The sequence below is a fragment of the Camellia sinensis genome, chromosome 14 (assembly GCF_055761805.1).
Source record: "Camellia sinensis isolate YWXY chromosome 14, ASM5576180v1, whole genome shotgun sequence".
Classification (NCBI taxonomy): Eukaryota; Viridiplantae; Streptophyta; class Magnoliopsida; order Ericales; family Theaceae; genus Camellia; species Camellia sinensis.
The window spans coordinates 26,311,026-26,324,024 of NC_138974.1; the positions used below are offsets into that span (position 1 = coordinate 26,311,026).

Sequence of the window (12,999 nt, forward strand, 5' to 3'; positions counted from 1 at the left end):
AGTGAGAAAATTAAATTAGAAGGGACACTTATTAATTATAATATCGAAAAAAATTTCGAAAAATATTTCACGTAAGTTTTTACGATTGATTTCGAGAAACATAAAAAAAATAATGTTATTTGTAACTAGTGTATCATGAACAATACAAAAAAAAATATATAGATATAAGTCTTAAAATAAATTATATAATGATAAATTAAATTTTTTATATAAAATTTGATTAAAAAATCAATATAATGGTAATACCACGTCATCATTGGTATATGATATCACCCACTAATGGTAAATAAACACATAGAGTGTGAACCTAATATGTCGAATGTAACTAATAATCCAATAAATTTTATATATTTATAGTAAGATTACTTATACTTGCTTGTCACTAATAATGAGATCACCGTTATATTTAAAAATTTTCATAAAATTTTCATAGGTAATATGATTTATAACAGCCTTTTCATTTTCAATTAAAACAACTATTATTGTTATCATAATTTTTAACATGTTACTGATATTTCACTCTAATAATATTTTTGTAATTTTTTTTATTTAAAATATTTTCATGTTTTTTTAAAATAAAAAAAAAAACCCAAAATCCAAGGGCATGTGACCCCTGGTCCCTTACTCCTTCCGCCACTGTTGCCTACCATCACCCTTTGAAAACTCTACATCTAAGACTAGGGTTTAGGGAGTGGAGGAAGAGAGAAGGGACCTCGGTCGATCGTGACAGAAGAGGAGGGGTGAGATGGAGAGGGGCGGCAGCTAGAGATGGCGCCAACGGCGAGTGAGGCGTAGTATGCATGTTTGTTTGTCTGTCTGGGTTTGTGTGTTTTTTTTTTTTTTTGGGAGTCTTAAGCAAAATGATGTCGTTTAGCTAAAATGCAAGAAAACTCTAGAGAGATCAACTCTAGCGGATCTGGACGCCTACTCAAGAATCACAGCTCTGTGGATAAGAGTTCACTTCCGTTTTTCGAAAAACAATTTTCGTGACTCAAATTAGCAACAAGCCTTTAAATTGGACCAAGCAAACATTTCTAGCTAACCTTCCTATAATTTTGTAAAATTTAACCTCAATCCTTTTTAACAGGACCTGAAAATCATTCTTGGTTTACAACCCAACAAACATTACAAGATAAATAATCTACAACGTTATATCTACCGAATTTTAATTCGTCTGAATTGTCTAAATTTATGTATGTCAGTCATCCAAGCGGATGCTGGTTGACACACTAGATGACAAGGTAGACAGCCACGGTTGACAAGGATGATGCCAATAATTCGATCGGTTGTCTAACTTACGTAATTCGGGCAATTCAGGCGAGTCCAAATTCAGTGGATTAATTATTTTTCATAAATAATTACAGGAATTTTAGCGCATCCCTGTTTTGCAATGTTAAACATGCAATTTTATTTATTTATCATAAAGGTCCTTAATTCCCATCAAATCCAAGGCTAAAAGTTAATACAGAACATAGAAAGTTTCAGATAGAAAACAAGATTACACAGTACTAGTAAAAACTGAAGCATATAGCCCCAATATTCATTCAAATGGGTCAGAACCTTCAAAGCTTTACATCCTTCAACTGGAACCTTCACCTGAGTTTGACTGACAACATCAGTTTATGCCTTAAAAATAAACTTACAGCAAGGAACCTACCATGCTTTGCTTGCACATGGAACATCAGTCATTACTAGACCAAAAAAAAAAAAAAGAGAATTTATAAACTTCGAATACTTCTAGGACTCTAAGCATGGATATGATACAAGATTTAAATGATATGAGGCGCATGATGCAGACACATTAATACGTCAAATTCTTCAAGAGAGAAAAAACATGTACAATCGATGCCCATAATATACAATCAATCATGTAACTGATTACTCATTATTCACAAAGAACCACATTGATAATAGTTGCATTGAATTTTCAACTAATATTAATATTCATAGAGGGGAAAAGGAGGTTATATTGTATGGACATTTAACACAAAGACAGGATTCATATTTTCCTTGTTCTTTATGATATGTTCAAAATTTTGAAAACATTGTTGAGCTTTCACTTCTTTTTTTTTTAAATAAATAAATAAATTAATTAAAACTCCTTATTGTGCTTTTACTTACAAGTATTTACATGATAGAAAAGCCACATCAAATTCATGGCATGTCAAATGCACAGTCAGGAACTAAGAAGCACAGACATGCGGCATGCGACATGTGGCACAGGTTAAATCGATCTCTATTCTCTATTTAAAACTTCTTTCTTTCATCAAGGCGTCTATCTCATTCTCTCTCTTGTCAACCCTAACCCTAAAGGTTAAATCTATCTACCATAGTCCAAAAGCCCCACAATCCAAAGCCCCTCTCACGATCTGAACACCCAAAAGACAAAGCCCCATTTCACACAGCATCACACAGCGTCAACAACCTTTAAGCTTCAATAATGACAGATTTCTAGCTTTAGAATGCCGATGGCAGCAACACTGATTGGTGGCGGTGTGCAAAGACTAATTGATCTTCAAGCTTCAAGAAAGACGGTGGCGGAGACATTGATTGTTGGCTGTGGTGGCCATGCTGGTTGATCCAGGTTTGGTTGTAGAGTTTTGGTTTTCTACATCTATTGATCTCCAAGTTTGGTTCGGTTTTTGTTTTAAATTTAGTTAGGTTTTTGAGGTTTGGTTAGTGTTTTGCTATATTAGAAATCCTGCTTCTATACAACTCTTTTTGGTTCTTCTTCTTCATTGAATATGTTGAACCCCTTCTTCTATTAAATCAGTAATTGCCTAGTGTGCACAAAATTTTTTATGTTTGGGTTATTTATTTCCAAACCCAACCAATAAACTGAAGAAGATTAACAGAAGATTTTGATCTAACATGCGGTTGAAATCAGTTAGGCATATTCCCACTCGAACAGGTTCAGTCAAGTGACCGATTTTCACAAACCTGACCTGAATTGACCCGTGGACACCCCTAATTGATTAATTAATACCATACTAACTGATGAAACATTAATCATCAAACTTAAACTACATAAAGGCATTGGGTTCCATAGTAATAGTTACCTAGCCTAGGGTGTGAAGGAGCATCACCGATGGGCTTGAATTCCTGCAACTCCTTGAATTTCATCCATGACTTCTCCCAGACCTTCGCTTCATAAGCTTTCTTTTGACCACCATTGGTTGCTTCCAGTGTTATATAATACATCATTCCAGCAACAACCTGCTGCTTCGCATTCACGACTTTGCTGAACTCAAGACAAGCATTCTGCCCACAGCAGTAAAAACAAAAAACAAGAACAAAACTGCATCAATGAATTGTACACATAAGATTTTGATTATATATAAGTGTATATATAGACACATATACGCATAAATACGGACATCACTACAACATACACTGAATATAGGAAATATTACATAATTTGAAAAATAAAAATAGTTAAAAAAGGTCAAAAAATTATCTTACCCCTGTTAGTTTGAATGGAAAAATATTCATCATAGTAGGATAATCATAGATAGCAGAAAAGTGTTATTTTCCAGCCAAAACAAACTGAGGGATCATGAACAATAGAATTAACTAATAGAGTAAAATGATGACCCAAAAAAATTATTTTTTGTTTTCTTTGATTCAATAGAATAATTTACACCTGAAAACAACTTATTCCTCTTGCTTTCTGATGCTTGGTTGCAGTCTTAAAATTATTTTCCTTGTGAGCGTGGATAGTAGAAGAACCGTCTAATTAGGAATGAAACACACTGCAATTAACCATAGTTATCATAGGCAGCCGCCTAGGCATAGCCTGCCAAACCAGGGCAGTCTCTTTGGGTTGGGCTCGGGCTTCAACTATCTTTAAGTAACCAACGGAATTTCTATTTAAAGGCCAACTCTAAATAGAGTTTTTCATAGTTGCTTATAAATTTTGACCTGCTTCACGCACAAATTTTTTAGTACATTATATTTTCATGAGGATATGTATCAATTTTTAACTCATTAATTCTAGATATATGCTTTACTCTTTGAGCTCTATAAAAAGAGTATTCCTCCCTATGTTACCAGAAAATGTTAATACCCTAACAAATTACGTATTGGTATGCATGTTCCGAAACATGGTACACTTTTGTTCCGAAACAGTAAATTTAGAAATCCAAAGCGATCCTAAAAGTTTTTTTTTTCAATATGTCCTTAAATGTTACCTTAGGAAGAAAAAATTCAAATATAATGAACTAAAATTTAAGGTAAGTTAAGTTTTGACAAGACAAAAAATCAAAAAATAGATCATACTGCTCATAGAAAATATTACATTTTATTAGATATCTAATAGTTAAAAAAAAATTACTTTAGAAATATCTTAAATTCTTAAGTATAATATATACAGGTCTACCCCTATCGTACCACATTTTAGAGCATAGTACCACGTTCCCGTTTCCGTTTCACATACCGGAATGATCCAAGTTCCAGGTAACATCGATTCCTCCTCCAGGGAGTATTCTTGGCAGCCCCAAATGTGGTTAGACCAGGTGATGGGAGGCGCAGGGAATAGGCCTTGTTAGGTGGGAGCTTAAATTCGAAGCACACACAGATGGGATTTCCTGCACTGGGTTGGATGTTGGGCCGCATTGGGTGGCTACACTTAGTTAATACAAAAACCTCTATTGTCACCACTACATTGAATAAAACCATAAGACATGAGAACGCTACACATCCAACAATGTTTTCTAGGATGAAAGTTGATCATTGGTTACAGGTGAGTGGGGATTTGTGTTTATATGTAAGTTTGTCTATGATATACGTCTCCGAAAGAAAACCTATAACACTGTATAGGCAATCTAATCTAACCTAGCTCAAGAAAAAAATTAAGATTAAAATCCAACTCACTGAGAGAGAGAGAGAGAGAGAGAGAGAGACTAAAACGAGGGTTATGAAGAGAAACAAGATGAAGATGAAAAGAGGTTCTGACATTACGCCCCCCATGATTGGAGGTCAGAGATGCAGATGACATGATAAAGGTTTATCAATCTAGCTAGGAATATTTCTTTCCCATTTCTTCCTCTTTTTGCAGCTAATCTTGGGTTGGATTTTACAAGAAAAGTCATAGAGGAAGATAGTAGGGTAAAATCTTATAGGTTTATTTTTGAAATAAATAAAATTTAAATTTATGCTATGTTTGGTTGAGGGATTTGAGAAGAGATTTGTAAACGGAAAGGAAAAATATAGGTAAAATGTAAATAAAATATACTTACATTTCACCTAATTTTACCTATATTTTTTCTTTCTCTTTCCAAATTCTTTCCCAAATCTCTTAACCAAACAAAGCGTGAAGGTGTACCCATTTAGGAGGATCTTGGATGGGATGAGAGTAGAAAAGAAACAATTTTCGCTCTACCGAAACAACCACTCTTTTCTAATTTCTACACATAATAATATACATGTACATACATGCAGATCTACAGAGAGAGAGAGAGAGAGAGATCACTTTCAACACTCAAGGCTGTTAGAGAGTCACTCTGCTACTTAACCCTTTGAGCCTGCACTTTGCACTATCCTGTCTACTTGCTAGTGTAAAAATGAATAATTGATTTGAAAAATCCATGAGGAAGTTCAAAATAGAATGTCCAGAAAGCCATGTACACTGATGTAGTATTCATAAAAATAAAAAATAAAAAATCTCCCACGTGCACGTATCCATCTATAACTAATGATCTCACTCTTGGGCTATGCTTGTTTGGACGAAATGGATTAAATTGGATTATCATTCTCATAACTAATAATTTTAGATCTACAAATCCCTTTAGATTGTGTTTCCTATCCTATCCTATCCTATATTTGGATTAAATTAAGATTATAAGACTTTGGCTTAGTCTTTCAATTTATACCCTATCCCTTTTTGTGGGATTAAATAGTTTATGGGATATCATATCCGGATGGATTGTTAGTCCGTATTTTAATTGTTTAACCAAACATCAAATTAATAATTTTATTGAACTATTAATTCAATCCTAAGCTCATGTTAACTCAAACAAATATCGCCTTGGGGTTTTGTTTTGTGCGGTGCTATTGACGGGTCATTATACATCTAATGGCTATTGATGTGGATGTAACATTTCCTCTATTGTACTGAGTACACATGCTAACAAAAGCCATAGAATAATGATCTCTCATTGTTAAGATTACATTGCTTTGCCGGCCTTGGCTTGCATATGATTGGGCTCAATTTAGGTGCCAACCTAGTTGAGATGTATTTTTGAGCTATGATGCAATTCAGTCAAGTCCCTCTTTTCTATCTTTTTATCAATAAAATTTTCTTTGCTGATAAAAAAAAAAAAAAAGATTACATTGCTTTGCAAGTAGTCACTTTTCCTTTTATCATATGAAAATCGAAACCAAAAAAAAAAAAAAGAACATTCAGCCGAACCAAACAGAACTAGTACTATTTCAAACAGAACTAGTACTATTTCATTTTACCGGAAAAATTTGAAGATAAAGTTTGAAGGGAGGGAGAGAGAGAGAGAGAGAGAGAGAGAGAAAACCTCTTTCTTGTTGTGTTCGTCAACGGCAAATCGAGCGAGGCTTGCCATCTCTAAGCTGTTCTCAGCGTCTTTCACTTCCGTAATTCCTCCACTTATGGCCCTCTTTGAGCTGTTCGCAGCGCCTTCCACATCCGTAATTCCTCCGAGTTCGGCCATCTCTCAATGTCTCTCTCTCTTTCTCTGTTTTACGAATTATTGCGAGGTATAAAGGGGGTGTTTGGTGCAGCTTTTTTAAGCCAACTTATGGCTTCTGGCTTTTAAAAAGTTATTTTGGACTGTTTGGTTAAACTTATTTCAAACAGCTTCTGATTCTAACAACTTATTTTAAGTCAAAAAAGCTGATTCTGAGAAGCTGCTCACCCCTTGCTTCTGATTATCAGCTTCTGCTGTGGACATGTTAATTCACGGTTATACTCTTAGATTTTTTTATTTTTTATTTTTTTAAAAATAGAAAAAGACTCAAATGGACTATTAAATATTATTATTATTTTTTATGAAAAATGTAGACAAATAGTGAATAATAAAAAATAAAAATTAATTGAAAAAGCTACTTCACAGCTTATTTAACAAACACTACTCAACAACTTAAATCTATAATCCAACAGCTATACCAAACAGATTAACCGCTTCTGATTAAAGTCATAATCTATAATCTGTTAAGCTATAATCTATAATCTGTTTTAACAGCTACACCAAACACCACCAAAGATGCAGATAGAGTTTGCTCTTTATATACTACACAAAAGAACGAACAATATTAAATCAAAAAAGAATAAAAATTTAGTAAAATAAAATAATAATAATAATAATAATAATAATAATAAAAAGAATCGGAAATCGCAATCAAACGGGTAGAGGCAATTGACATTGTTAGTCGTTTATTGACGTCGCCGGGGTCGAATCTACGTGTTCTTCTTTGCCTCATTCGCCCCACAGTGTTGGAAGATCGTTAAATGCGCAAATGTTGCTATCCGAGACAACATTATCCACATTTGTCCCTGTTTGCCAACTGGATTTTTTTTTTTCTTTGCTTTTGAACAGACACATTTGTCCCCGTTTGGCGAGTGGAGTTTGGTTTAAGTTAGGTTTGTAACGATCCTTTACACGTCATCGATATTGTCCGTTTTGGGCCACGCCCGGGTCACCCATCCTAGAACTACTCCAACCTAAGCACGCTTAACTGGGGAGTTCTAATAGGGATTTCACCATATCCTAGAACTACTCCAGCCTAAGCACGCTTAACTGGGGAGTTCTAATAGGGATTTCACCACTTGGGAAAAGGTCTCGATGCTATATAAGGGTCCCAGTTTTTACTTTTATAGCCCAGAAACTCCCCTTCCATTCCCGATGTGAGACACCGGGGCCTTACAATCTACCCCCCATAAGGCTGCACGTCCCCGTGCAGTAGCCTGCCAGCTCGCATGCCTGCCCACATGCACCAAGAGACGCCAGGGGCCCACACTCGGTACTCCGGAGAGTCGGCTCTGATACCATTTGGGTCTCAGTTTTTACTTTTATAGCCCAAGAACTCCCCCTCCATTCCCGATGTGGGACACCGGGGCCTTACAATCCACCCCCCATAAGGCTGCACGTCCCCGTGCAGTAGCCTGCCAGCTCGCAAACCCGCCCACATGCACCAAGAGATGCCAGGGGCCCACACTCGGTACTCCGGAGAGTCGGCTCTGATACCATTTGTAATGCCCAGACCCTTTACACGTCATCGATATTGTCCGCTTTGGGCCACGCCCGCACGGATTTGTTTTTCCTAGTGGGTCACCCATCCTAGAACTACTCCAGCCTAAGCGCGCTTAATTGGGGAGTTCTAATAGGGATTTCACCACTTGGGAAAAGGCCTTGATGCTATATAAAGGTCCCGATTTTTACTTTTATAGCCCAGAAACTCCCCCTCCATTCCCGATGTGGGACACCGGGGCCTTACAAGGTTTGACCACTTTCAATTTGAAACAAAAAAAATCATTTTTTTTTTTACCTTTTACGTATCATTTCATAAAAAAATAAAGAAAAAATTACTCATAAATCTCATTTTAGTAAATATATATATATATATTTTTGTTATAGGAAAATCCTCTCACTCTCCCACAAGTCCAAGGCAGCGCCCCTTTAGGAGATCACTAGGGTGTCCTGTTGTCCGTTCCGAGTAAGAGACTATAACCTGGAAGCTTGTCTCGACCTCCCAAGGCAAGCTCCGCTTAAGTCAGGATTCGCACAGCGGGGGAGAATTAAACCCACACCAAGTAGCTGAGAAGGCATCCTTGAGGTCAACCTCCTAACCAACTGTGCTACGCCCAGGAGATTGGCCCAGAGGGGAGTTGAACCCAAGACCTAGGGGCTTAAACCCCAGGCCCTTACCAGGTTGCCACTCACCCTTGGGTTATAGTCTCTTAAACCATTTTAGTAAATATTACTCTAGTTAGTTCTAAATAATTTTTCTTAAACCATTTAGTCCTTTTTATTTTTGGTGTGATATATGTTTTTGATATATGATGTTTTATGATGTTGTTCCTCAATGCAGCCTCCCTATTCTTCTTCGTCTTCAACCCGGCCCGTGCCTCCCTTTTCTTCATCTGCTACCAGGGGTGGAATGGCCATTGAAGTTCCTGCTCACCACCCGACCCCTTCTCCCCCTCCCCCTCCTCCCTCCTCGTTTTCCTCTCTCAACATGCCCTCTTTTGGCCAACAATTTGGTGGGTTGCCTCGTAATTCCGTCAATGTTCCTGAATCTCTCTCTCTCTCTCTCTCTCTCTCAACTCCGACGTGTTTTGGAAACCCTAACAATGGCGGACCAATCGGTCGCCGTCGATCTCATCCCTCCAAGCCCTAACCCTACCATCATCGTCTCTTTGAACATCGTACGTTGGTGGGTCAGGTTGAAAGAAGGTGAATTTTGCAGCCACACTCGACGTTACATTGCCCATTAACACCGACCCACCAAAGAATAGTGACCAATTGATGGAATCAATGAGGTTGGGATTGATTTCATGAAATTTTCTTTTGGTTTTCTGGGAGAAAATTGGGTAGGAAAAGGTATGAAGTTTTTGATTTTTTTTTTTTGGGGGGGGGGGGTTTGTTTTGTTTGAGATGGGTTTGGTGTTTGATAATGAATGTGAAGGACAAGTAGCGTTGGGAAAAGGGGGTTTTGTGAGGGAGAGAATAGATCTGATCTAGTCGGTACGAGCTCAAAACAGAAACCTCTGAAACAAGAGTTAAAAGAGAACGATGGGCAAGGTGATGAAGATAATGATGATAACGATGGACAAGGTGTTTTGATGATGTTGATGATGCAGTTAATGTTGAAGATGTAGTTGATGTTGATGATGTTCAAATGTTGACGTTGCTGATGTTTGATGACGTTGATGATGTTGATGATGTAGTTGATGTTGCTGATATTTGATGATGTTGAAGATGTAGTTAATGTTGATAATGTTCACAATGTTTGATGATGTTAATGACGTATGATGATGTTGATGATGTTGATGATGTTTTATGTTGTTGATAATGCTTGATGATGTCGATGATGTTTGAATGATTTTGGTGATGTTGATGATGTTTGATGATGTTGTTGGTATAGTTAATGTTGCTGATGTTCGGAAAGGAGTGTAATCTAAAAAAGGCCTATGGTGAGCTTTTAACATTCAAATAGGATTTATTAGTCTACAAAATAAAAGGCAGGACCAAATAGTTTAACAAATTAAAATTTGAAATTTATTGGTGTTTTGCCCAAAATTAAAAGGCTATTAAAATAATTTATTCCTAAAAAAATAAAATAAACTAAATAAGTTAATAAGACAAAATATCACATCTAAATCATAATCATTTCACTTTTTTTTTTAATTTACAAAAAAGTCAAAAAAATCTTTTCAAACAGAACTAATTTAGCCAAGTTAAATTAGCTAAAAAAGTTATTCTCAATTAACCTTTTAATGTGTTTGTACGGTGCTGGTTGAAATGGACTAGTGTGGGCTCAAGTATAAATAAATTCATAAATTTTGATAAAATTTTTAAGATTATAATATTATATTTATATGTGTGATATTTTGATAAATTAAAAATTATAACACTTAGAGGTTATTTGGAATGATCTAAATAAGTATATTTTTTGAATTTTTACGAAAAAAAAAACGTACAGAAAAGTGAAGAGTTGATATAACCCAAATAAATGCATTTATCTAAGTAAGTGCACTTATTTAATTTATACCAGATAATACCTTATTATGTAATTAATTTTTGTTTTTCAATTTTGTCCACTAAGAAATTTTGTTGCAATTGATTTAAAATACAATACAAGTGTTTGGCATGTGCTATTTATTTTAGCACATTATCATAATTAGGTTATAATCATCTTATTTAAGTCACATCACATCTTTATCACATTACCTCAAACTCAACCTATATTTCACGTTTTTTTATTTATATAAAAAGTCAAAAAATATACAAATTTAGCACTTTTCAAACAATCCCAAATAATATCAGTGATGAGGTTATTTAATATTATCCCATTTGACTCAATTACGTAAATATAGAAATGTTGTATTTAGATCATAAATTTAAAAATAAAAATAAAAAAAATAAATATAAATATTGGAATTTTTATTGATAAGTCCAATTTAGAAGTGTTTTAACCAAAGAAGTCCATGAAGGAATTCTTTAACCCATTTAGTCCCATGTATATATAGTTTTATTCCATAAAGTCCATTTTCTTGATTTACACTATTTTCTTGGACACTTATGCCCTTATATTTAATTTTGATACCCTTATAAATATTTTTTCAACGATTAGCAATTTAATGATGTGAACATTCATATTTTAAAATTTACATTTGTAGGAATGTAAATTGGCCCGTGGGCGGCCCGAAACCCGCCTGCGAGCCAGGGCGGGCCCGGCCCATTGACAATGTGAATTTTCACATTGACATGTTAAAATTCACATTAATAGGAGTGTAAAATTGGCCCCCGTCCCGTGGCGGCGCGAAACCCACCCCCAGCCCATGGGCGGCCCGAGGCGGGGCCCGGTCCGGCCCGTTGACAATGTGAATATTCACATTGACATGTTAACATTCACATTGATAAGAGTATAAAATTGGGCCATGGCCTATCGGCAGCCAAAAGCCCGCCCGCAGCCCGGGACGGGCCCGGCCCGGCCCGTTGACAATGTGAATATTCACATTGACATGTTAACATTCACATTGATAGGAGTGTAAAATTAGCCCGCGCCTCGTAGCTGCTCGAAACCTGCCCACGGCCTGTGGGCGGGCCCGGCCCGGCCTGTTGACAATGTGAATGTTCACATTGACATGTTAACATTCACATTGATAAGAGTATAAAACTAGACAGCAGCCCAGGGCGGGCCCGACTCGGCCCGGCCCGGCCCGTTGACAATGTGAATATTCACATTAACATGTTAACATTCACATTAATAGGAGTGTAAAATTGGCTCCCGTCCCGTGGCGGCGTGAAATCCGCCTGCGGCCCATGGACGGGTCCTGTCCGGCCCGTTGACAATGTGAATATTCACATTGACATGTTAACATTCACATTGATAAGAGTATAAAATTGGCCCGCGACCTGGGGCGGGCCCAGCCCGACCCGTTGACAATGTGAATATTCACATTGACATGTTAACATTCACATTGATAAGAGTGTAAAATTGGCCCGCAGCCCGTGAGCGGCCCGAAGCCCGACCGCAGCCCGAGGCGGGCTTGGCCCGACCCGTGACAATGTGAATATTCACATTGACATGTTAACATTCACATTGATAGGAGCGTAAAATTAGCCCGCGCCCCGTGGCTGCCCGAAACCCGTCCACGGCCCATGGGCGGCCCGGCCCAGCCTGTTGACAATGTGAATATTCACATTGACATGTTAACATTCACATTGATAAGAGTGTACAATTGGCCCGTGACCCGTGGGTAGCCCGAAGCCCGACCTCGGGCCAGGGCGAGCCCGGCCCGTTGGCAATGTGAATATTTACATTGACATGTTAACATTCACATTGATAGGAGTGTAAAATTGGTCCGTAGCCCGTGGACGGCCCGAAGCCCAATCGCAGCCCGAGGCGGGCTTGGCCCGACCCGTGACAATGTGAATATTCACATTGACATGTTAACATTAACATTGATAGGAGTGTAAAACTTTTTCGCTGCCCGAAACTCGCCCGCAGCCCGGGGTAGGCCTAAACCCAAAACCGGGCCACCCCGGGCCGCACACGGGCTTCGGGCCGCCCATGAGACGCGAGTCAATTTTACACTCTTATCAATGTGAATGTTAACATGTCAATGTGAATATTCACATTGTCAACAGGTCGGGCCGGGCCCGCCTCGGGTCGCCCACGGGCCGTGGGCGTGTTCGGGCAGCCACGGGGCACAGGCTAATGTTACACTCTTATCAATGTGAATGTTAACATGTCAATGTGAATATTCACGTTGTCAACGGGCGGGCCCGCGTCGGCCCGGGGCCA

General features: G+C 37.6%; 1 protein-coding gene across 2 annotated transcripts; it reads right to left on the reverse strand.

Moving 5' to 3' along the window:
• Positions 1-1,381: 1,381 nt before the first annotated feature.
• Positions 1,382-6,734, reverse strand: LOC114283435 (cysteine proteinase inhibitor A). 2 transcript variants are annotated; one of them, XM_082904519.1, is made up of 3 exons: positions 6,525-6,734; positions 3,060-3,261; positions 1,382-1,596 (listed from the first exon to the last, which is right to left on the reverse strand). In XM_082904519.1, exons 1-3 carry the CDS (start codon positions 6,678-6,680, stop codon positions 1,580-1,582), a joined length of 375 nt encoding a protein of 124 aa, XP_082760645.1. In that variant the 5' UTR covers positions 6,681-6,734; the 3' UTR covers positions 1,382-1,579. The 2 variants fall into 2 exon arrangements, with proteins under 2 accessions (XP_082760645.1, XP_082760644.1); XM_082904518.1 differs by having other exon boundaries at positions 1,382-1,691.
• Between the last annotated feature and the right edge of the window lie 6,265 nt (positions 6,735-12,999).

What these genes read in the sequence shown, in the direction of transcription:
- LOC114283435 (XM_082904518.1), bottom strand. Translation starts at nt 6,680, where the DNA reads ATGGCCGAACTCGGAGGAATTACGGATGTGGAAGGCGCTGCGAACAGC. An exon ending in ACGAACACAACAAGAAAGAG is followed by an intron (nt 3,262 to 6,524) that starts GTTTTCTCTCTC and finishes TGCTGTGGGCAG; the next exon opens with AATGCTTGTCTTGAGTTCAG. An exon ending in TCCTTCACACCCTAGGCTAG is followed by an intron (nt 1,692 to 3,059) that starts GTAACTATTACT and finishes TTTTTGGTCTAG; the next exon opens with TAATGACTGATGTTCCATGT.